The following is a 26684-nucleotide window of genomic DNA, read 5'->3' as shown; positions in this document are numbered from 1 at the left end:
ACACACACACACACACACACACACACGTATACAGGGGTTTGTTTAGAGGAGGGAGGGGGGAGAGTTGGAAGTATTGACTCCAGGCGCACAGCTGAGGATTACCAAGCTGATGTGATTAGATGGTCTTATGTTTATATTTCCTTGGCAGTGCTAGGGCTTTTATAGATAGATAGAGCGGAAAGAGAGGAGAGACAGAGAAAGGAAGGGAGGGAGGGTTATGGAGACAGAAAGCGATTGAAAGGGAAAGAGAGGAGAGAGAGAGAAAGAGGGAGGGAATGAGTGTGTGTCTGAATGTGTGAGAAAGACTGTATGAAACTGGTTCTGGGGAGGGCCATTACAGAACATTCGGTGATTCATCTTAAAAAAAAGGGAAATAACTAAAGAACGGTTTTGTTTGACAAATCGGCCCCATCTCAGGTGATGCATTAGAAACTTCAGGTCGAACAGGAACGACGCAGTCTGACGTAGATAGAGCTGTGAGTCATAAGTGATCGGATTGTGTGGAGTTAGTGTCAGTACATGAAATCTGAGAGATGTTGTGTGTGTGTGAGTAAGAGAGAGAAAGAATGTGAGAGAGAAACAGACTCCAGTGAGGACTGGAGGAGGTTAATAATATAATATTACTACCCGACAGAACATTCCAATACACAACAACAGTGTTGACGTAACTCAGTGACACGTTAAAGTGAGTGACTTCCTCACAGACAGTAAAGTAGAACTCACATTCTGCCTGTCTCCAGTGAGGTGGGCGAACTCCACCATTTCGTTTCCAAACTGGCTGAAGATCTGGACAAACTCCTGGAAGGTGGTCACCCTCTCCAACTGCTCCAGGGTCACAAGCACCTGCAAAACCCACAGCTGTATGACCTCAACACGAATTACATGATTAGTTACGACTCAGCTCGTGTGTGTTATTCTCTTATGTGATATAAATCATTTCAGATGGAGCGTAATCTTGAAAGCTAAGGGTTCAAGCGATTGCGGCTAGCAGAGCCAAACAGATATATGCACACACACACCATTACCATACAGAGACAGGGGGTAGAAAGAGATTGTAATTGCATTTCCTGGTAATAGGGAGCAGGGCTGTCGCATGTCTGTCCAAACAAGCCTAACAAGAGATGATTAGACGCTGCCCAGCTTCTGTGTGTGTGTGTGTCTATATGTGTGTGTGTCTGTATGCCTGTGGGTACCTGAGAGGGTCTGTAGGCTTGTGGATGTCTTAAATATGTCTGTATGCGAGTGTGCCTATATGTTCGTACATGTCTGTTTGTGTGTGCGTGTGTACCTTGTTGCGCGAGGTGATGATCTGTTTGATGACGATGCGGTCGGCGAGGACCAGCACCTTGGTGACGGAGGAGAGGAGCATGCGGGCAGCCTTCACCATGCCCGCCCGCTCACTGAACACCGCCGTGCGCCCGTCCAGCGAGGGCCCCTGAGGGGCGGCCACGTCCGTCAGCTGGGCGATGGCATCACCTGGGGGGAGGGGGGTGGGGTCAGAAGGATTGGCCAATCTCAGCCGTTGGCTAACTCAACCAGTAGGACTGAAGGGCCCGGAGCTGAGGAGTGTGTGTGCGGTCCCGCACACTGTCCAGTAACATCTCCACGACCTCCTGTTCAAACCCTCCATACTGTAGACAACACTATCGCGTTTTATGGTTGACGCGAGTGGAGAGAGGATACAGAGGGCACAGCGTGCACACACAAAGCAGCGACGGGGCAGCCCAGTACTTCTACTAACTACTTCTCAAACTCAAAACGTAGGCCCTCATATCAGCGAAGCTGCCATCTGACACAGACGTACAGCTTCTCATTTCAGACCGTGCCCGCGACGTCAGCACAGAGGCTTCTGTGCCATGCTCTTCTGCCCGGCAGCCCTCTGGGTGCATCTCGTCCTAACAGGCTGGCACACAGGCTGGCACACAGGAGGGTTATATTCAGCAGCATGGCACGGCAGCAATGCTATGCCAGCCTTGTCTAGGCCAGGATTGGCCTGGCCCCCGCCCGAGAGGCATGACTGAACAGTTTCACGGAGTGTCCTCGCGTTTCACCATGAAGAGAGAGAGACACGCAGGCACACACACAGACACACAGATATAGGAACACACACAAACACACTCACACAGATGCACACACACGAATACAGACACACACAGATTCGGGCTTACGCGCATGCATGAACTGACAACTGTGTACACACATGCACACACACACACTCACACACAATCCGTCACAGAAAATGGGCTAAAAAAAGATGAGAACCAACAAAAAAAGGAGCATCGCCAAAATTGCCTGTATTAGGAGAAAAGGAGCGAGCAAGCGGGAGTGAAACGAAAGACAGAAAAGGCTCGGAAATACAAGAGATAGGCTTCTGCTCTCCTCTTTCTATCTGGCAGTGCAGCCTGGCTCTGTGCTCGGTCTGGACGGGGCTCTCTGAGAGACCCCTCTGACCCACTGATTGTATCCGACAGCCACAGTTTCAATACCAGAATCTCGAAACCAGCTGATACACCCAACGGCTGGAAAACGCCTGCTGGCTGGAGCAGCTCAACCCTACTCTGGGCTCCGGGACAGAGGCCTGTGAGAGGGTGCCAAGTCTGCCCCCCTCCCTCTTCCTCCTCTCTCTATCTCCTCACTATCACCCACTCTGCTTAACAAGTGGGCTCTCAGCATGCAGAAACAGTAAGGAAGATATTAACTGATTTAGGGATTCCATCCAGGTCCAGTTCCGAACAAATAGACATGTACATCTAAAAATAATGATATGGTCATAGCTGAATCCTGACTTGTAGGTTCTGTATGGTGTGTACTGTACTTATTCGTGAACTTGGAAGTTTCTTCAACATTCAACATCCAACCAGAGTGCCTCCTCAATCTAGCCAAGTTTGCACACACACAAACGGATGTGATTAGTTAGTCTCACTAGCATTGAGCAGATTAAAAGGTACCATTGGGCTTGTGCTGCGCCCCAGTCCTCCTCTCCCTCCATCCCAGGAAGCCGCAGAGCTGCGAACAAAACGGATATAATCGCATCTCTCTTCAATCCCTAAAAAGGTGCTGTGCTCGCCATAGAAGGAGGAGACGAGCAAACAGAAGGAAGAGGGGAACACATGAGAAGAGGCGAGGAGAGAAGGAAGAAGGGGAGGGGAAGAAGAGAAGGATGAAAGGAGGAGGAGAGGGGGGGAGGACAGGTGAGGTTTTCCTTCAGGCGAGGTATCGACAGCCTGTCTGTCCCTCACCACACTGTCTACCTGGAGATTTACGGCTCCCTCTCCTTCCATCACAAACCTGGCTTCATCTTCCAATGAAAACGTGGGTCGAGAAAAGTTCACTCTTCTCTCTTACCGACGCACCGGGAGAGGAGGAGGATTTTGAGAAAAGACGCAAGAAAAACTGTCCAAAAGGTGGGGGAGAGGATTGACCCGTGGAATAAATTGGTCACAGCGGCCCGAGAACTGTTCAGAACTTCCTGCGCCTGGCGCCCGTTCCTGCCACGCCGGGCCCTCCGTCTTTGTTTGGGGTCCAGTATCTTTACACATCAGCACACTGGGGGATTAAACGCACGGCTAAACACGCTGGTCGCCCCCCTGGCGTAAACCTATTACCCTGGTGTTTGGGCTACATTTTGAATCCTGTGAGATATTGTTGAGGACTCAGCAGGGTAGCATTTGGTGCTTCCCACTGGTGCTGCTTCTGTCCACCTGTCAGTAAATAAGAAGTTTCAGAGCTAGCTAATAGAGTTTCAGAGCTAGCTAACACTCTCCATGGGGTGCTAGCTAACACGCTGCACCCCATGGAGAACCAGATAACAGCTACAGGACTGGACATTAACGGTAGCTCATGCTTATTCACGGGCTCACATGCACACACATTCACACAAAGAGCCACAAACAAAATCAAGCACATGAGCACACACAGGGCAACGGTGGGCTATTCTGAGAAGCATTGTATACAGACAGATGAAGGGTTCACATGCAAGCGGTATTTTTAGCTTGGTTCTTCGTGGAAAAGTGTTGAAAGAGACACAAAGGAAAACAGCTGCCTGTCTGCCACACACACACACACACACACACACACACACACACACACACACACACACACACACACACACACACACACACACACACACACACACACACACACACACACACACACACACACACACACACACACACACACACACACACACACACACACACTTCAGAATGGTCTAGAAGGCAGCTGTACCCAGAATGCCCTTCATAATGCCAGCAGCCTGGTGGCATACAAACAAACCAGCCACCAATCAGATATCATTGCTGGGCACTTTCCCATCCTAGCATAATCAGTTCTGCTTTTCTCCTCAGGCTGTACAACAGAAGCTCTTAAACTCCACTCACAAGCAGAACACATTTTCTCTGCAGATCATGCAGATACAAGGGTGTATGGGTAGTGACTAGACTTGTGGTAACATCTTAATGAAACGCCTAAAGGTATGATTCATCAAGGCATGCCTTTTCATTTAGTCAGATAATTTACGATTGCCTCCTAAGCTATTCCTAAGGATGTTATATTCAAACTATGTACTGTATCATAAGGCACAATAAAAGCTTCAAACTGTGATTCCACCAAACCATTACAAACTAACTTCTAAATGCAGGCATTGAAGTCTTACCAAACAAACCCAAAAAGGCAAAAACATGAAAGGGACCAAGGTGCACCCCTGAGGAACCCCTGGTCTCACCTGCGCGGCGGGCCTCGAAGCACGCCTGGCCCATCTCATCCTTCAGCTCCTCGTTCTCTGCCGCGATGGCCTCCCCCACGGCCACGAAGCGCCCCACAGCCACGCTCACGGCCTGGCCCACCCTGTGGATGGCCTGCAGGGTGCGCTCAGACTTCTTGAGCTTGTCTTTGTGGTTGATCAGCGTGGTGATCTGGAGTGGAGCCGAACACACACACATAAACACACACACACACAGACAGACAGAGGTCTCATCAGTGAGATGGAACGTTGACAGGGGCTTCAGTTTTAGAGTAGCTGGGTTCTGTTCACATGTGTCTTAGCAAAGGGATGGGAAACCATTCAAAGCTGAGAGCGGTGGAGAGACAGGTAGGGATAACCAGCTGTAAACCAGCAGGTGGTGGAGAAATCTCCCGCATCTCAGCATCGTACCTGTGCATAAAACGTTTTTTCCCACACACACATCAATTTCACGCTCTCTCCCACACACATACAGATACACACACACACAACTCAGGTGGGGCCTCTTAGTGCTGATCGAAGACATCAATTATGCATACGTCGAACCAATTACCATCAATTATTCATTGATTGTTTCCGTTCTGGTAGGTAAAGCCTCTCAAGCACAGTTGGAGCAGGTGCATTCTGGGGGATGATCAAAGCAGATCTAGATTTATTATTCATATTAAGACACTCAGAATGCACGAAGGTCTATGCAATAAGTCGGATGAAGCTATATGACCACCGTTGAGACGTTTGGTGGAGTTAAGCCATGGTAATTGAATGGCGATAATAACTGCTATTGCAGAAATCCTCAAGCCGAGTCCAGATCAGACAGGTCAATTATTCAAACTTCAGTGTTTAAGGGATATGAGTGTGGAACACCATTAGGTTTCAAGTAAAAGGAACATTACAGTAACATTTACATTATAGTCACAATTAAGAGCCTCTGGCTGTGCGTGCGTGTGCATAGGGGTGTGTGTGTGTGTGTGCATAGGGGTGTGTGTGTGTGTGTGCATAGGGGTGTGTGTGTGTGTGCATAGGGGTGTGTTTGTGTGTGTGCATAGGGGTGTGTGTGTGTGCATAGGGGTGTGTTTGTGTGTGTGCATAGGGGTGTGTTTGTGTGTGTGCATAGGGGTGTGTTTGTGTGTGTTCATAGAAGGTCTAAAGAGGGGGCTGGTATCGGTGACACAGACACACTCATAAGGGGGAGGGGGCGAGGCGAGGGGGAAAGCAAATGTGTGACAGACAGAGAGAGGGATCAGACAGACAGAAACAGATTGATTGATAGATAGACAGACAGATAGAGGGTAACTGTAGTGAACAGGACCAGAGGCCCTGTGTTTTAGCAGCATGCAAAGCAAACAGGGAGACCCGATGGGAGCTGCTTCTGCGGAGGATCAGCACATGAGACCCCAGGAGCCCTCCCTCAGAGAACTGTGCGTGTGTGGAAGAAGAGCGAAATAGGGAGAAGTTTGTATGTACGGAACACAAACGTGTGTGTGTGTGTGTAGAAGAGCCATAGAGGAGAGGAATGAAGCCTGTCGTTTCCTCCAGGGGGACGAGGGGACACTGGGCTGAGCAAACAGGAACCGCAGGGTGGGGAAACATAATATTGATACAGAGGCATGCAAGGAGAGGCTACTGTTTGTGTGTGTGTGTGTGTGGTCAGGGGGTGTTTCGGTATGCGTTACTGTGCGTGTTTGAGTGTCTGTCGGGGAGGAAAAGAAAGTTCACGGGGCAAAGTCGAGAGGAGAGAAAGAGCGAGAGGAGGAAAGAGCAGGGATAGACACCAGAGAGAGGGAGAGAGATGGAGAGGTTAACAACATAGAGACTAGACAAACAGCCACAGTGCTGCTTGAGCCAGAACTCAGAACAGTCACTCAATCAATGTTCTCCAGCCTCTCCAGGTCTGAACAAGGTTCAGAGGTGAGGGGAGCGCTGTACTTTGTTATTCAAGGCTACGCAAGGACACGCACTCTCAAACAAACACACTCACACACATTCTCTGTCTTCCTCTCTCTCTCTCTCTCTTCCTTTCACGTGGACATGCACACACATATGGGAATTCTATTCTAAGTGCATGTAGTCCGACTTAGACAACCCCTGCATTCCAATACAAACCTGAGAGAACAGGGAGACTGACAGAACAGAATACTTGTCAGGGATTCAGTGGACCAAAGAAAGATGTTTGACTAAGTCTAAAAGAAGAGCTAAGGTTTTATTTTCCCTCTGACTTTACCCAAACAATATCAAATCAAAGAACAGTGTATGTTTTCAGAGCTTGCAAGATAAACACATTGTTTGCAGAAAGCGTAAACTCACATACGCTCTCTCTCACACATACACACACACACACACACACACACACACACAGCCAGAGGGTGCAATTGGCAAAGCTTGTGTAAGACTTCCGATAACTATGTCCACTCAAGGACAAATCACCACACAAGGAAACGTTCATTGTTTCAGGCCTACTGTTAACTATAATTATGGCGCGCAAAAGTACACCACCACCCAGAAGTGGAAGACGTGGTGAGCAGGAAACAGCACTGAACAACACGCTGACGGACTAGAAATCAGATACACTAAAGCAGCAGACCCTAGTGACTGCCTCCCTGTGGTTACAGACTGGTAAAAGAACGCTGAACAAAAGGTAAAAGGTACAGTTTGACCTTATCAGTGTCATTCTTTTCTCTCCTGGTGTGTAAGTAGTGTGTAAGGAGTGTGTGTGTTTGTGTGTGTGTTTGTGAGAGAGCTTTTCATTGTTTAAGAAGTGTGTGTGTGGCTAAGACAGAGGGCTTGGTGGGAGTGTATTAGTATTCACAAAGAATAGGCCAGTAGTACTGCAGATATAAGAATATGTTAGACATGGTTCTCCAATGGGGAGATCAACACTAATTAGGATTCTTGGACACCTTGGCAAATGAGTGTTTTCTCCACACAAGCATCATTAAAATTCAACGATGACAGTACAGTACCACATCAATTAAGTTCTCGCTCCTCTGGCTTGTCATACAACTCGGTGCTCCCACTAGCTGAGCCCACAATGCTTTGAAACAGAAACTACAAACTCCTTCAGCCTTCCCAATGCTCCGTCCCATTATGAGACAGTTTACGGCGCTCGGGTGTAGAGAAATGTTTCAGAAAACTAGCGAGGGAGCGCTTGTCTTGTCCAATGTAACGTAATTCCGCCGGTTTCTCTTGTTTAGGGGGATTGAACCGAGGTGCCCTTGAAACAAACAGGCTCTCTGCTGGTTGATGCTGAGACAAGGCCGTTCGCAGGGGAGAGGGGAGAGAATAAAAAAGAGATGAAAGTCGCGCTGAATACGCACTTTAATGGATGAACAAATTCTTTCCAAATTGGCTGCGAGCGGATGGGGCTCAAAGCGGCCGGCTGGACGACAGCCAGATACAGAGAGAGAGAGATGGTAGCATGTGGGAAAAGGCAGGTGAGAGAGACGGGGAAGATAATTAAGATCAGAAAGTGGAACGAGGACTGTGTGTCTGACCTGCGGGAGAGGAGTACGAGGACATATTATTACAGGCCTGAGGCTGTTACTGCTACTGTCCATCGATGAATACCGACTCCTCCACCACTCCATCTCTATAACTTGGCCTACTCTTTATTTTTTCTCATGTTTCTCTGACTTTCTTTCCCTGGTGATCAGTAGCCCACCCCAAATCAGAAAAAGAATGGTTATGACAAAGTCAGGCTGAAGAGATCTCAGACCATGCCAATTCCCTATTATCCAAAACAAAAATCCAAACTTTAAGATTTGTAAACACAGACTCTTTACGCATGAATCACTCCCCCTTTCCCACCAAAACATAAACGGTGCTTGCTTCACGCCAGAGGAACAAGCAGCAACAAACACAGTTTTCGTCCTACCTGGCTTGATCTGTGAGCTAGCTCCATGGAGCCCGGCCCTGTGAGAGATGGTTTTGCCATGCATTCTTGAAGGCTTAGCATGCTAGGCTAATCCTCACACAAAACTTGCCTGGCTATGGTTTTCACTGTCCATTCTACATGGGATTGTTTATTCTGGTTAGCTACTTAGCTAGAATGACAAGCTATAGGAATAAAAAGGCTTGCACTCAGTGGAGCAAGCCGCTGCCCAAACCTTAAGGGTTTTTCAAAAACAATTGACTGTAATGGGGACAGGAAGGGGAGTCATTTAAGGATATGACTCATACACAATCTTCTATCAACCCATCTGAGTGATACATCATCATTATAAGGAGGAGGCAGGGGATTGAAGATAAGATGGGGGGAGCGAGAGGGAAAGTTGGTTAGAGTCTCTTATCAGTAAACACAGCCTTGGTCCACTCTAATGAACATGTAAAAAACAAGACCAAAAAGTGCCCAAGAGTATTGAGTAACTGATATCAGAGCAGTTATCTCTCGTTCCCTACTAATGACTAGGATTAGGATTCAAGTTTGAACTGATCCCAGACCTATGTACAGGGACATTTCAACCAGACGTGCTTGTCACTTGGTGCTGCTCTTGGCTGCCGGATCCAGACCTCTGATTGGGCGGCTGCTTATGTTGATTGGATACAGATGGCCCTCTTCATCTGGCTAGATGAATGGTTCCGGAGACAAGAAGGGGAGAGTGAACAAGCTCATAAAATGCCATCCAATAGATGTCAGGGATATAATAGCAACTGATTGGTGAGAAGGGGTGGAATGAGGATGGCATGAATGGTGAGTGGCGGAGGTGGCAGTGGGTGGGGTTCAGTCTGGAGAATCCCTGCTTAAAAAAACAACTGATGAATGTCAAATACTTCTTCCAGGCCATCGGGTTTGACGTTCGATATCGTCACATATTTGAGCCTTCTGGGAGAAAAGGGCAACGCTTTTGGCCAAGCTATCACAGCTGACATTTGAATACGCCGCACAATGTGACCTCAGGGGAACCAACGGAAACCAGAGCGGTTATCATCAACGAGGAGAAAAGAAGAAGAACGGCTTCATTGTCAGCTCTCGCTCCAGCAACAATCCAGAACTTTCTCATGTGAATCTATTATTCTGTCAGCGATCGATTTTTTTCAAGTTAGGCTAATATACAATTGCGTAGGGACAAATACATGCATATTTTCCATAGCAACAGTAACGGGTAGATTTAGATTAGTGCTGGTTCACGCAATTGGATGAGATACCCCTGATAGGACATCATACACCGAACACCGTAGATGCAACTGGACAGCATATTGATCCAGGAGGAGCCGCTTGGTCTCAGGGAGCAGGAGGTGTGTGTGTGTGTGTGTGTGTGTGTGGGCGGGCAGTAGTGAGCACAGGTTACCCCCTTATGGGAGTGCAGCTGTAGAGGCAGGCACGTGAAGGACGTGTACTCATGCTGCCTGGTCACATGCACCTTCAAGCAGCGACTTCTCTGCATACTCACGTAATCTCGCAGACTACACACACCTTACACACAACAGGAAAAAACCTTCACACGGGGTGAAAGACATGCACTCACCCACACTCGGATTCTATGGCATACAAATGTACACACACACGCACAGTGCACACACACCCACATATACACACACACATTCAGCAGCAGAGTACAATGCACTCCTTTCATTCCACCCGGCGCGTGATTTCCAGGGTGGGAGGGAGAGGGAGAGAAGGAGGGAGGGAGTGGGGGACATTCAGGAGAGACCAACGCCGCAAATGCAACGTGACTGTGGGGTGAGAATCTCGTCCCTGGCCGTTTGCTGAACTTCCGACGCCAACCTCACCTCCCTCGGAATACGGGCATCCGCAGCCCACTCGGCCCAACACGTGAGACACCGGGGACACTAACCCTCGCTGAGGAAGCATTCTGACCAAGCCTGCGGGACTCACCTTGGCATACCCCTCGTTTCTGTATGAACAGACACCTACGTGTCTCTACCATGTGGCCTCCTCTACACTGCTGGTGCACCACTTTCCTCTGCATGAGTCAGGGGGGCCTGCTCAAAGGCTGTGGACGTGTATCTGTCACTGAAGGTTGCTGGTTTGAATGCTGGCAGATTTCCGTTTGGGTGCTACAGTGCCCAACGTACTTAAGCCCAAAATCACAGGCCTCAACTGACCCCTCCTTTCAACTTATCTCTTAACAACAGTGGACAGGGAATGTCTACTGCTGGATCCAATGTGGTCTCACGTCAAACAGGCCCTGCAACGGATGCCTCTGCTGGCATGTTATACCAAACAGAGTTGGTGGGTGCCTCTGCTGGCATGTTATACCAAACAGAGTTGGTGGGTGCCTCTGCTGGCATGTTATACCAAACAGAGTTGGTGGGTGCCTCTGCTGGCATGTTATACCAAACAGAGTTGGTGGGTGCCTCTGCTGGCATGTTATACCAAACAGAGTTGGTGGGTGCTTCTCCAGGTTTCCAGCAACGAAGAAAACTGCTATGTCAGCCTCCCTGAATCACACTGTTCTTACTTGGAACCCCAAATTAATTGAAATATGCATATTTGTTTTGTGAAATCAACAGAGGGTGATACAGAGCACTTTAAATGCCCCTGCACGGAAGACGATGTCAGTATTTGAAGTACTGTAGGTGCACCCGATTTATTTGTTCAGGCAGATGTGGAACAATTAAATAGTTCCACTGGTATCAAATAGACATGCAAGTCAACATAAATCAAGCTCAACTCAGGAGGAGTATTTTTGAATGCCAAGGAGTTCACCAAGGAGATCCCTAAAGACTTGTTTAAGCATTTTGGTTCTTTAAATAATAAACCAATAAATCTGCCTCATACATCTTCCATGGATTCATTGCGTGTTGAGCCAATTACCAGTACAACTACATATCCTGACTGTCATTACAGCCTGGCATCGATCCATAGTGCTTCGCACTCAGTTCAAAAGGCTCATCTCTCCTACCTCAGAAAAGAGATTAACAAATGGTCTATTTAAAAGGAAAATCCAATACTCATCAATCCAACTCATCCCAGAGAGGGTATGCAGCCTCTTACTGCTCAGCCACTGCGTGTTGCTCTCACAAACAGGAGGGAAGGCTAACAGCAGAGATGAAGGGAGGCTGAAAGCTCCAAGAGTGAGGCTGTTGTACGGCCTTCCATCTTCTCTGTCTGAATCGAACGGGGAGCCATCAGGTATAAAGGAGACAGAGAGGCCGCTGACAGCCTCGGGGTCGACTCCATGACTGATGGCTCCATCCACAGCTCAATCAATCCTGGTGTGACGCCCTGGCTTGACACGTATCACACTGAGCAATAGCGCAGCGGACATGGTTGGGGGACTGTGCTGTCATGTTATGCGTGGCCTCGCCCGAGACTTGATCCGCTAAACCACCAAAGGTAATGGCCTTGAGCTTAAGCTTAGCAGGCTAATGTGGTCTGATGTCACTCAGCTGACCCGAGGTTGAAATCCCCCTGGTCACATGCGCACTCTGAACCTCCACTTCTCTTCGAGAGGAAGGCATGGCCCCAGTCACATTTCTTTTACTGCAGTGAAAACTCTGAGGAACACGCAACAGACGATAAGAGAGCAGAGCCAACGCCGGAACAGGAGCAGACTGGCAGGCAGCTGCGATGAGAGAGATAGACGCAGGAATGGATGTAGGTACACAGTAAGAGGCAAGTGATAACAGAGGGGAGAGGGAAAGAGAGAGGAGAGGGAATGAGGGGACAGACAAGAGGACAGTGAAGGACAAGAGGAAATAGAGATTGGAGGGACAAAGGGAAGACTGATGGGATGGATAAGAGAGAGAGAGAGAGAGAGAGAGGAGAGAGAGAGAGAGAGAGAGAGAGAGAGAGAGAGAGAGAGAGAGAGAGAGAGAGAGAGAGAGAGAGAGAGAGAGAGGGAGAGACAGTGGAGTACAGTGGGTAACGTCAGAGAGGGGAGATGAGAGGAGATAATGTGAGGCTTAGTGGAGTCTGCAGTGTCTCTAGTGAGGCTGGGGGGGGTGGAAGAGGGGGCACTGAAGGTGTGGCAGGGAATCCATGCACAACTGATTAACAATGACCACAGGAAACACTCAACGACTGATCCTTTATGGTGACTTCTTCATGACACAGACAGAAACCCCTCTGGGATTAGAAACAATGCTTCCATTGAACATCAAGCCACCACACTTCTTGTCGTTCCTTGTGGCGCCTGTAATATTAGTACGGACTAATACCGATGTCAGCCTGTTTCTTTCCATGCCGCGATTAGAGGTCTTGCATTGCTCGTGGGGGATGTTAGCAAATCTGAAAAACTTTTAGATCAGAGGAAGTCTTGCATCATCTTGTATCAAAACCATATCAACACAATGTTGTACACTCATTTAATCCCTTTTCATAAGCAATGTCACAGAGGGCTTCACAAATGCCCACAGATCAGCACCTTCAATCAACCTAAATCCTCAGACACTCAATTCAGTTTAAATACAACTTGGATTACCACCATGTTCTCACTGATTTGACTGAAATGTTAAATATTACATTCCTATGACTTAAGTCAACGTCTAAAGTGTTCCAAAATGTTTTCTTCTAGAATTTATAGAAGTCATGCTCACAGCTCTAATAGACTTTTCTATAAACACTTTTCCTATGAAATACAAGAGGGAAGCCCAACTGCAAAGCTTCTAATTTATTGATCAGTGGCTACTTATATAGCTAGCCATGCATTTATAATTCATATACCCCATAAATACTGAAGCAGGGCTAGACTCTTGTCTACAGGACCAGTGTGGGCACCTTTTTAGAATTGGAGGCATGTCACCTCAGTGCCAAAGACTCAACACCACTCTCAAACACATCTGTTCAAGTGGTAAGCAGTAAAGAAATCAGTTTTTGTTTAGTGGACGATTATGCACTTAAAAAGGGACAGTGAACAGGAAAGAAACGTCAAGTCAAAAATTTTTGCAAAACACAAGGAGGGGAAGAGTATCGCTGTCTAAACATCGACTCTAAAATAACCTTTTGGGAATTACTGCCTGTGCCTGTTTGTTCAGTTAAGGGAGATAATGGCTCTGGCCTAATAAGACACTTTACACGTCCTGATTATCCCCAATGTAGACAGACAAAGCAGGACGTTTCACTCGTAGCAGCAGCCCTTTTGGGAGGCTAGACAAGACAGCTTAGCAGTGGGATTTTTGGGAATATAATATAACTGAGGAAAATAATACGTCTGCGGCTGTGGTTGGTTCAAAAAGTCACTCTTTTTGATCCTGTAGTGAGATAGCTGCAGTAAAACACTGCAGAAGAACAGTCTGACCGGACAGATTACATCAAGGTGAGGTCTCTTCTGTGACACGGGCCTTTGCTTCATTTAACAGGACGACTTTCTCCCTCTACAGAGACTGTGTTTGAGTACCTTCCATTTTCAGTTGAACAGTACTCACTGATTTGACAAGACCTGGATGGCTACAGCTATGCAATTATAGAGCGGAACACTTCCATTACCCAGTCCCATTGATTTAAATGAGCAATTACTTCAAGGAGGAGAGGAAGGATGCTTTTGAATGTGTTTGTATGAGGCCATTTCTATCCCACTCTTCCCCCAAAGGAAATGATCCAAGACGTATGATTGGGCCATCCTCTAATTACATAAACCAATTATTTAAAAGGTCATAGACTGTTATTGAATAAGAGAGCAAATAAGTTGTGCAGGACAGAGTTGGCTACTTGTTTATACTGCCGTTTAAGACAGCTACTAAACAAGCCAGGTGTGGTTAATGGTTCCAGGGCGGCTTCCTTAGAATCCACTCTGAGTGTGTTCGAGATTTGAATTAACGTGACCAGGGTGAAGCAAACAAATTAAAGCCGACACTGAGAAAACTCACCGTCCTCATTGATTAAAAAAATAACCACCGTCGTAAAAAAACAAAAAAATTATTATAAACAAATGATGATCCATAACTGACTTATTCAGTTGAGTTCATCCCCCTCACCTGATCTCCTAACTTAATCACCTTGAACATCTCACAACAACAACGTATCCCATGGAGAAACTGACCCTTAATCTAAATACTTGTCACTTGGTTCATTGTCTGCCGTCCGGGGTAATTATAAAAGCCTCACCACGCAGTAATCCCCCACGCCTTGCCAAGTCAACCGCAAAAACATCCCATCAGTCTTCATGACTTGTAATTATAAGTAATGGACAAACACCAGAGCAAAGCGGGCAGAGTGTGAAAGTGGCTTAAGACGGCTTCCCAGAGCATGAGCACACTCTTGTTGAATCATTGAAGAGGCTGGGAGATGGCCGTCGTCTTCCTACCTGACCTAACATGCAGTGAGAAAGCCACATTCATTCCTGCACTGAGCTAAAAAAAAAAAAAAAAAAAAAAAAAAAAAAAGGGGATGTGTTTGAGGGAGATAGGTGAGGCGGGGAGGGAGAGAAGGCTTTTGTCACTAAGCGATTGAGATTGAAATCTAATGCAAGCCGGAGTGTCACGCGAGAAGCTCTTTTGAGGCTGTGTTTTCTCCTGAGGGGAACCTGACAGTGAGCTGAATTATGTTGATGAGACACCCTGGGTTTTCTCCCTTTCCCTGTCACTCTGCTCTCCGTTTCTTCAGAGATCAAAAGCCAGATGGAAGATAAGATGTCAGGTGTGGGAAAAAGTGAACATGGCTACATATTATCCCCGGGGCATTAAAGAAGAAGAAGAAACATACTTCTGAGAGGTTCTGTGACGTCGTTAACGTCGTATAACTTTAAAAGTGAATGATTACATCAATATATCACTCTGAAATGGGTACTGTGCCAAAGATCAAAACCTAGAAGCTTTACAGGAAGAAGAGAAGCCTGACAGATGATTCATAGATGTCGTAGAGACAGGTGAAGTTCGAGTCCTGGGGGAAATGGCAGTAACTCGTACATAGCTGGCAGCCTGGTGAGTTTCCAGCTCCCACACTTAGAAACGTTGCCCTTTGAACCTGGCGGAGACGACCCTATGGGATAGTCGGTAACATACAATACGCACACACCAGAGACAGGGAAACAGGAGCCCGGCAGAGGAATGTGGGCCTCCCTCCCCTTTTGTGTCCGGAATGTGTCTTGTCACAGACACTCTCTTTCACTGACACACACACACGCACACACTCGGGGGAAAGGGAAGCCACTTTCCCAACATGAGACATACCCATGCTTTCCAGCGTTTTAAGAACCCTTGTATCCTCCAGGCCTTATCTGATCCCTGTAACTCAATCCCTGAGGGGGAGCCCCCATATAAACATACAACACTTCAACCCAAACGTTTTCATGAGGTGAGACATACGTTACTGTATTGAATATCCGCTGTATATCATGCGATCCTGTCTACGGTAAAAGCTCAGATTGAGATAGCTAGGCACAATTACGTTCAGATAGGTTTCTTATTTAGACAACAAGTTGTGTCCTTTTTACCTCCACAACAGCTTGGAACTTGAGTGGGGGAAGGTGAGAGAGTGACTTTAACTTGAACTTATTAATAGGCGTCTTGGTCTGCATATAAAACTAGTGGGGCCGGGCTGTGTCACTTTCGCTCTAAGCCAGCTGTCAGTCCACAGCTCCAGCCACCCAGAAGGGGCTAGTGACAGGCTGTAAACACAGTGTCCTTGTGGACCCCAGCTCCCACGCTGAACCCCCCCCCCCGTCCGCGCCCCTCTCTCCAGACACTGTCATCAGCTACTGCTTAAAGACCAGAGGAATGCGCAGCTTCGGTAGAAAAAAATATAAGAAGGAAACCTGATTGACGAAAGCAGGCAGGGAGGCAAGGCAGAGGAAGCTGGTGGGTTACACTAACCTGGATCCTCCGGCTAGGCTTTCCACAAGGCTGTATATAATTAATGAGGTGAGGCCAAGACACCTGGTTCTCAAAGGGTTTGGGGAAAGAGAGAGCCAAGCAACCAAGACATTTTCACAACCTAAATGATGACTTTATCACACATTCGTATACTATGTACACTTTTTATACCATCCTCCCACACCAAAGAGCCTTAGGCTTACCTGCACAAGCTACGGGCCTACAGAGTAGCCCATGCTAGTCCAAGTACAAAGAAAAGCCCCAGGCACTTTACTTCACTAAAGACTATAAAATACTGATATGCTTTATGCTGAGGGGGGGCCCTAAATTAGACAGTACTGAAGACAGATTTCAGTAAGTAGAGATGCAAACCAATATGGCTAGCTGAAAATGTGAAGATGGAGCAGAAAGATGTGGAGGATAGAGGGGTATATGACTAAGAGGAGAAACCAAGCTCATCTGTCCTTCTTCTCCTTCCAACTCTTTGTTCCATCATGTCAGACTTAAGGTCTTTATAGAAATCATTATCAAGAGGAGGGAAGTCACAGACAGCTCTGAGAAAGCAATTAGCACACACAAGTAAAGAGTCCGCGGAATCAAGTCACGTGGGTATAGAGGATAAGATCAGACTTGTTCAAGTTTGGAAAGCTGGCTACTGAGAAAGAGTGAGAAGGAAGATGGAGCAGGAAGGGAGAGAAGTGGGGAGGGAGGGAGGGGACAGAATGGGGGTGATCCCTCAAAGTCACAGAGAGAGGTGTTACCACTAGAGTAAAATACATCAAACGAAAAGTCTGGTGTATCAGGAGAATATTTCAACTTTGGTCATACCTTGTTCCCATACAGTTGGACACTGCTTTCGATATATGGTGCAATTGTAAAGGCTTAAAACCAACATGGAACCCAAGGTACTTAAGGTATTCGATCTTTGATACACTAATGGCTGGAAAATTGAGGGATAACAACCATACGTGACTGCCAACAGAAACCCATGTCTGAGGACAGATATCCTAACAAGAGGACATTAATGCATGAATCGCACAGTCACTCTAACCCTGAGGGGCGAAGACCTGAGGCTCTGTTAGTTGAAGGGTTGGGACTCACTTATTTCTCCAGAGAGTTTCAGCTTGGGAAGGAGTGAGAGGAGGCTCAGGGTAGTGAATGAGAAACTGTGAATATGGGGAAAGGTTATTACATTTAAATGATCAGCTTGCAAACAAAAATTAATAGCATCTCTCATCAGTTGAACAGGTTGCTTCAGACTCCAGGCTGGCTTTCTACTGGTTTTCACTGCCAGCCAACAGGCATGGTTTACCAAGTAGAAGGCCATTACACACACACACACACACACACACAGACATACACACTACTTATTTATTATTTTCTACTTTCTAGGTGAGAGGAAGTACCCGGACACACACACTCCTGGGATTGTGCGGCATATTAACCAATGAGAGGTCACCAGATCGACAGGAGAGAGATCCTTTTATCCCCACTTTAGAAGACTCTGGTTGGTAATGACTCCCTGGACAGTACGAGTGGGACGAGAGCTGGGAGAGGACAGAGGGGAACCAGTGGTCAAGGGGAGGGGGAAGTGAGTGGCTGTTTGTGTGGGTGTAAAATCCACAAAGCAAGCTAACTAAAATGTTCTTTCATGACTAGGACCTCTGTATTAAAAACACATTAACTAAGATGTTTACGGAGTGGTCAAGTGGTATCAGCAACAATTGAAGTACGCTGGTATTAATACCTACTATCCTTCTCTCTCTTCTGCACTGTACGAAATACACCAGCAACTCTTAATAAGACTTTCTCCACTCTACTGTAATACTATATGTTGGATGGGTATAGCTCAGGGGTATAGCATTTCACTGCAGATCAAAATTTTGCTGGTTAAAGTCCTCCTCTGTAAATCGCCTTGAATTTATTTTGAAGAGTCTGCTGAGTGAATACCTGACATTTTGTTGACTGGCCTTCTGTAGCTTTGAGAGTGCAGTTTACCGCCTGCCTGCGTCACCCAGTCACAAGTAAGCTCATTCACACAGCAGGGTGACTCAGTCTCACTGTGATTCAGATGTTTTCAAGTCTGACCTGATGGCATTGTCACACCGTGTGGGGACAGTGAATACATGCAAGCGCCCAACAAGCCAGAAGGGTCTGAAGCCAAGCAAGGAGCCCTTCAGATGAGAACGGAGGCTTCAGATAGCTGGTCGGACATCAGCTGTGAAGGATTTTATCAGATTTGGTACAGGTCCACATCTACATGCTTCTGTTAGCAAAGCAAACCTCACCACAAGGGAATGCAACCACAGACCAGCATGCTAGACCACACACAGCAAAACAGTGCCTAAAAGCACAAGTACAAACACAGAGCCCTGTATTGTACCTGTCCCTGGAGGTGTTTGGTGGTATTCTTTCAGTGGTTCTCCAATAAAGCCAGAGTCATTCATCTTTATTAGCATCACTGCTGTAAGAAGCAGACATGCTAGGCTAATGTACCTCATCCCTCTGAATAAAGAACCCCTTCACCACCTGGTTGTTTATCATGTCCCTCCACCACTGGCCACAGGACATTACAGGGATTACCTCTTAATGCTTCCCTAAAACTTTCCATTTCAGATTATTTTTTATCCAGGGATAAAAGTGGCCCTAAGCCTATTTCCTTGTCGAGAAACTGTGCACATGTAAAATGTTGACAATGAGGCCTTTTGTGTATGCTGAAGTTTAAGTCAAGTGGTTATCTAACCAAATGAGAGTTCTAAGCAAAAATAATTCTGAACAACCACTCACTCAGACCTGACCGGAAGGTTTGAGTTGTCACAAATCTTCTATTCCATTCCAAATTGTGAGCAAAAAACATTCTCTTTTATTCTCCTTTAGTAGCAGTTTGGGAAAAAACTGCAGAGTGGCAGCGAACTTGTGCAAGCATGACAACTCAACTTAACAAACCAGGACAGAACGGATTTTCCCAGACCCAATTATAGCCGAAAATCTTTTAAGAAAGCTTGCTTAGTCCAGCAAAAAAATGAAGAAAAAAAAATAAATCATAACGAGGCCTAGAGTGTCACAAGTATTCAAGTTCTCCTCGATCAGATCAAAGAACCAGGTATAATTTCTGAACTTTTCCGTGCCACGAGACTCCTAACCAGTGAACAAAAACCCCCATATAGCCATTCACCCATAGACCACCATGCATGTTCGAGACAGGGCTTAGGTATGTTTTACCAACACACCTCAATTACCAAACCCAAAACCAAAGCTGTTATTTGACTGATCAGGACTTCAAACAGAAATAACACAACAGTAATCAGGATCAGAGAGTTAGAGAGGCTAGATCATTGCTAATGACTCCACCGATTTAAAATGTTTGAATCAGTAAAGGAAAAGGCCGCAGTAAACAGTCATTGAATGCTTTTTATTTTAAACTTTTTTTCTGTGTGGTGCCTTGAGGAAAAGGCTTTAAAACCAGCCACCTTCAGAGATAATCACTGCCATTCATTTGCATTCAAATTCAGGCTCACAGCTGCTCCGGTAGTAGTAGATTCCTATGAAACAAGATCAAGTCGTGATTAACTTACTTGTAAATAAAAAGGGAAATTATGCAGAAAAAAGGTGACCATCTTTGATGGGGTTCTATAAAAGTCCCAAATGATTGTAGGACTTTTAAGAGTATACAGAGTCTGAGACTACATTTACATTTAGTCATTTAGCAGACGCTCTTATCCAGAGCGACTTACAGTAAGTACAGGGACATTCCCCCGAGGCAAGTAGGGTGAAGTGCCTTGCCCAAGGACACAACGTCATTTGGCACGGCTGGGAATCGAACTGGCAACCTTCAGATTACTAGCCCGACTCCCTCACCGCTCAGCTATCTGAGCTGTGAGGCAGACAGAAAGTCAACAAGTCAGACAGACAGGGTACACACTGGTTGGAAGGGTGGGACTGGTGGCCTGATTGTGGGTGTGTGTGTGTCCGGGAATCTCCCAAGCCTATAATTATACCGTGGTGGGAGTGAAGCTGATAACAGAGCTAAGCAGAACGAGGGGTTGAGGTGGGGGGGTGGGGGGGATAGGACACTGTCAGAGATCAGCGCAACCTTCCCACACAGGACTTTTACCAGTGACACTGCCCATTCATTTCCTGTCAGACCATCACTCACTAGGAAACACACACGCACACAAAGATCAAGATAGTCCTTTAATATGACACACACAGAGATCACAGATAGACATTTCATTTGACACACGCACGCACACACACACACATACACACACACACACACAGAGATCTCCCACAGCAGGGCCAGTGAGTAGCCCCAATGATATCCCGCCCTCTGCATTAACAACAACATCAGCAGATTCAATATGGCATTCAAGAAGTTACTTGAGATTCTCTGGATGTCGAACCAGTGTTGCTATGGGGATGGCATGACACATGCTAATAACTATTCGACAGAACGTTATTTTGTCCTTGGCACTGTAGTTGAGAAACAACAGTAAGATGTTCTTTCCACATCGTCTCCACCCAGGGACAGAGAGAATGCTGCCCTACCTTGACCTCACAGGTACACCACCAATGTATATCAATAATAAATAAAGACTCTATAAGATTATAATACAGTATGATTAAGCTGATGGAGGAAATTGTACATGTGATCCGATGGGTGTGAGTATGGATCTACAGACAGTCTATCATTAATACAACTCTGAGCAAGTGATATAAATGTATAAAACGTAACATCATTCATGGATCCTGAATCCTACAGAAAGCAGATCTCAAGTGTTGTAACGACAATGCTGTAAATGCCGGGAGTCATTCTGTAAGTGACGCCAAAGGAACGAGCACCACATGAATGCACTGAGGCCATGAAAGGACACGAAGCACCCCTATTCTTGGGAAGTGGGGGTGCCCATCCCATAGGAATTATCTTATTATCCTAATGGAAAGACCCAAGTGAAAGAGGGGACCAAACTGCCGTGGCTGTTAGGGGGATGGTCAGGGACAGGGACTGGTATTGTTTGGAGTTTGTTGGCCCTCAGCAAGGTCCCCCTCTTCTTCAGTTGCAGCTCTTCAACATGATGACATTAGCATGAGAGTTCCCTTCCTCCTCTGTCCAGATCTAACCAACCAATCAGTTCTGAACATGTGAGTGGATGGAAGTAATCTGAAACAGCATGTGTATTTGCCACTGATGTCTCTTAATGACAAAGATAACTATTTTTCTATGTAATGTGGAAAAGTAGGCTATATTTGTCTTGTTTGAAGCACGAGCTAAAATAATAACAATTCAGTTTAATTGATCAACACGACTTTCACTTTTAGCCTTGAACCATGGCCAGTGTTACAGTGTGTCAATGGGAACGAGAAACTTGTTGAATAGGTGAGGAGGCCAACACGTCTTTCGTCATGTTTATTGAAAAACAAAACACGTGCGTCAAAGTAATGGAGGGGGTGGGGTCGGCATACTTCCGTTTCTTAGTCTTGGGTCAATGTGTTTGGAGAAAAAGTACTTTTACCACAAGCAAGGACAAACAATGTAATAGAGACAGTGTAATAATGTAACTGTAGCCCCGTGATCGTGCCATAACACATAGCAGCTCAAACAATGCAACAGCGACTAAGGCTCAATGAAGGCTGATAACAATACTAAGTAATTAGGCCATTTCGTTGCTTCTCGCAGTTTGAGGATCAACATTTTCGAGCCTCGAACATGCGGTGATCCCGACGTAAACAAACACAAGCAGAGCCTATTACAAATCGGGTGAAACTTGATATTCTACTTGACCGCGCAAAGAGGACAAACAGACATGCAATAACCTACACTCCAACTAGTCTCTACATAAAAAAAAAAATGCATATAGCAGTTTAGGAATTAGACAGAGAAACGTGACTACAGCCGTTGATCAGAATTAAACAAAGTTGAAATACTCTCTAATCACACAACTTACCTGCGAGACCAAAGGAATAAGTGTTTGCTCCACCGATCGAGTTTTGATTTCCAGACCGGAATCGAAGTTCCCACTGCCGCAAGGAGATGAAGCCATTCCCGCCGATCTCTATGACACAATGCTCTACTGAGTTACCGCTACCTGGCAGTTTGTTCCAGCAAAGTATCTTGACTAAGCTAGGAGTTACAGCTATGGTGGGTTTTTGATTGGTTGATTTTATTATCGATCTTTGATGAATGCGCCAGTGAACAACACGTTTTAATCCACTCGTTTGCGGTTGTATAGCGTTCGGTGCGTCTGCTAATGTCCATGTAGTTTACTCAACTACGAAGAGGAGAGGACTGCTGCAGCAACTAGGGAGAGTGGGTTGGCTAACCAGGAGACCAGGACACACGCACACACGCACGCACGCTGTATCCTACACCTAATCAATAATCGACTAAACATCATCAGCAGACAATTTATTAAAAAGCATAAACTGTAACGTAGGCTAGTAAGTCAAGACAATTGAATTCATTTTGTAGAACATGTTTGTGCTGCTTTTTAGCTTTTCTGGAACAATTTTTTTTTCACTTTCAAAGGATAAGCAATTGGTTCTATAGGCTATGTTAGATATACAAAAAAAAGAAAATTCAAAATCAGAGGCAGCATAACAAGATCATTGAACCATGTCAAAAGGCATCCCTCGCGCCTTCTCAACCCTGACGTTTCACAGCTGAAGCGAGACAATCAATGGCAGCCTGGGAGAGTAGGGCTGGCCTAGAAGTCTGTCTGCTCCAACATGGCAAAGAGGGATATGGAGCTTGCCTTTGTCAGCCGTTCACATCAACTATCCCATTGATTTGTCTCTAACCAAAGACCGGCTATCTCCACAAGCTGATCTATAGAACTAGGTGTTGCTCATTGTCTAATGTCCCAGATACAGGAACGGCCTAACCCTAGTTTATGGTGAATACAATGTCTGAATGGAGATAGTGATCCATGCATGTATAAATCTTGCTTTCTAGGAAAACATAGGCTTCAAACCAGCCATCTGTGACCTGTCGTCACATATTTGTTCATACAGAACAAATGATACAACACTGATCAGGAAACAAGTCATGATCATGTGAACTGTGATTGTAGATAACCCTGTCCCAGTGAGAGCACTGGATGACAAGTGACCCCACCCCCAGTCTGTCTGCCTGCCCACCCATCACTCACAAACGTTGTGTTTATTTAAAATCCCAGAGCTGGGCTTTACTTAAAACCACCTTGTTTATACAGCGTGCACATGAACACAGGCACACATACAACAGAAGCACACAGACAGAACCAGCAGCACTGGGCTGCATCATTACGATGGAATTCCAGAATAATCAGTAGTTCTATAACAGTGTGGTGTGTGTTCCACTGTGAGGATTGAGGTATCTACTTTTTGGGGTTGGTAGTGTATACAAAGAAGATTGGCTGCTTTAACCATATAGCACCCCCGCCCTAATTGACATTGAATTGCAGTGTAACATTCTTTTGCCTTAGTGTGTAGAGACAGAGTAAAGATTGTGTATTAACTGTTACAAAAGGGTATTATCCTGTTTGTAAGAAGTGACTGTTACACACATAAGACATTCACAGAGAAGCAGAGCACCTGTTATGCAGAACAATTTGTATTTTTCTTTTTTTTCCTTTCTCCTATTTTAAAAAGTTGGCAAGCTACTTTGCGTTCTTACTGAGCTTTGACGAGTTGTCTGAGTAGAAGCAGAGAGCTCTCTGTGAGCTTGTGAATAGTCGTATACCAACTGTATTAGTTATTGAATAATAAATGTTTGTGCTTTGTGTGATTGTCTTACTAACACCTTTAGGACTTTAGGACTACCGACTTATACTCTCTCTCTTTCTCTCTATCTCTCTTTTCCCCTGCCCCCCTGACTCTCTCTCCCTGTCACTGTCTCTTTTGCTCTCTCTCTCCTTCACTGCCCCTTCCCCCTTTTTCTTTCTCTCTCTCCATCTCTCTCTTGCTCTCTCTCTCGCTCTGTCCATGTGCCGCCCTGCTCTCTCTTTCACTCTCCCTTCTGCATGGCCCAGGGGACAGGATCTGCTGAGCTGAAAGTACAGATTGTGAAGCGAGGGTGATTTTCTGTGCCTCCAGACATGAAATAAGCGTGCTCGCTCTTATTCTCTCCTCTGAGGTGTCAAAGGAACGAAGGATGGTGCCGCCATAGCGCTCTCTCAAGGCTTTCCGCGGGCGTTTCGGGGGCAGGCGTAGGAGGTTGTGTTTGAGACGTGGTGTTGCGGTGACGCTGAGACACCACAGCACATTGTGGAAGTCTTAGAACTCGATCTAACATTGTCAGAGGCTTTATGGCCATTATTCGTCACTCACAGGAGCGGTAGTGCAGTTCTAATATCCAATCCGTACAACACAGGAGATGGGAGAAGCTGGCTTCATCCCTGGGTTCACAGCCATGATCCCAGGTCCGAACCTAGTTCATGACCTCTGTGGTTGAAACTGGAAGGGTGTTTGGACAGATGGGGTGGTCATAGAACGGGGGGGAAAAGTATTTTGGGAACACATCAGGATGATATATTCATGAGGTGAGCAGAGCCATTCAGAGTACCACTCCAACAGCAAGCGTACCTGGGATGCAACCAAAATATGAATTATCTGTGTCTGTCTGTGTGTCTGTCTGGACCGTGTGTGTTCTCTGCCATGGATGCCTAGTTGGCAGGGAGAAGACCTTGGAGGCCCAGACGTTGTTAATTGTGTGTAAACACAAACCGTCAGCAGCAGAAAGCAGACGCAGCTGCCAGTAATCTTGGCTTGTTTTGTTTTTGCACTTCCGCTGTTACATAACGGCAGACACTTCGCAGCCCCCCCCCTGCCCCATACACACACACCTACAAGCTCATTAGTGCTCTCGCCATCCAGCGCTCTGGAGTCTGGAGTTTAGCATCTTATTTTTTTAATCTCTTCTTGCTGTTGTTGTGTGCAGGTAGGGTAGCACATAGACACATGCCCTCTTTCACTCTCGCTCATACATGCACACACACACACACTCTCTTTCTCACACACGCAGGAGTTCCTCTGAGGGAATGACATGGGTTTGACGTTTACTGGAAACAGCGATTATCCTGGACCAACTCCTCAATCTGTCCAGGGCTCTAGCAGATAATGAGGCCATCATTTCAGCTGCTGTAAGTGTGTGTCTACTGGCTACTGGTGGGGTCAGACACACAGAGCAGTAAGGTGTGGCTTATGAGGCTGGGGGGGAGGGGGAGGGGGCACACTGTGGCTGAACCACAGGTTCTCCTGCTGTAATGGCCTGCTAAACAATGTGCTAGTCAGGGCATGCACTCGTCACACACTAGCACAGAGCCTTGCATCCCCAAACACTATTGTTTAGCTAACCATACAGCATAGCCCCTGATTCCACTACACTAACAGCTACACTGGAGTAAAAACAACAAATCAGTGAGCCCAGAGGCATATCTCTCTCTCAAACTCTTGAATTGAAGAAGACAGGAGGATATCCTGGTCTGAGTAGAGCAGGAGTACTCACACAACAGTCGGCACAGCCAGGCAAGGGGAACATAAAAGTGTATTTGACAGACAGGACTTTTGTAGTGTTCACATCAGTTCTCTTCCAGAGAAGAGCTATGAGGGTATTCTCCATGGAGAGGTCGCCCTGCTCTGACGAGTCACTCTTGAGTGTCTTGCCGGCTGATGTCGTCTGAGGGGGTGATGTGACAATGGAGGAAGAGTGGAATCTATTTTCTCCTGAAGTGTTGATAATGATGCGTCCAAATACCAAACCCCAAGGGCTGTTTTCATCTCTCGCTCTGTCTCTCTCTGCCTCTTGCTCACTGACACGCGCATACAAACACACACACACACACTTTTGTTCTCTCGCGATTCAAGACCATCCCTCTTCCTCCTTTTTGTATTGTCATTAATCATCTCATCTCAAGGGTTCACATACAACAACAGATTCTTTCTTGTGATGTTGTCAAGCGGGGAGCAAGAAACCACTTCTGACAAAACTGTCGCCCTAACCTTTGAAAGCAAGCATGTCTGGAGGAGCTGTTCTAACCAGGGCACTCTGACAGCACAGCTGAGGTCAATCATTTCCGACTACAGGGGAAATCTGTTAAATGTAGCCCTATGTCTCAGACCAAGGACTGGGTCAATACAACGTCAACACCAATTAGGAGGTGAAATGAGAAATTCCACTCTTGAAACTCCATTTGAAAAACCTTTGAGGCGCTGTTGATCTAGTTTGAATACATTACAAAAAGATTTTCCAGGG

General features: G+C 46.3%; 1 protein-coding gene across 1 annotated transcript in view; it reads right to left on the bottom strand.

Moving 5' to 3' along the window:
• Positions 1–22681, bottom strand: part of ctnnal1 (catenin (cadherin-associated protein), alpha-like 1) — a 32033-nt gene extending 9352 nt beyond the window's left edge. Inside the window, exons 1-4 of the mRNA XM_067256126.1 lie at positions 22399–22681; positions 4724–4913; positions 1289–1476; positions 724–843 (exon numbers count right to left, since the gene is read on the bottom strand). Of these exons, the coding sequence (XP_067112227.1) occupies positions 724–843; positions 1289–1476; positions 4724–4913; positions 22399–22494 (594 nt within the window). The 5' untranslated portion in view covers positions 22495–22681. The remainder of the gene's footprint in view (positions 1–723; positions 844–1288; positions 1477–4723; positions 4914–22398) is intronic.
• Between the last annotated feature and the right edge of the window lie 4003 nt (positions 22682–26684).

Source organism: Osmerus mordax, chromosome 18 (genome assembly GCF_038355195.1).
Source record: "Osmerus mordax isolate fOsmMor3 chromosome 18, fOsmMor3.pri, whole genome shotgun sequence".
Lineage (NCBI taxonomy): Eukaryota > Metazoa > Chordata > Actinopteri > Osmeriformes > Osmeridae > Osmerus > Osmerus mordax.
This window is presented reverse-complemented; position numbering and strand designations above follow the sequence as displayed.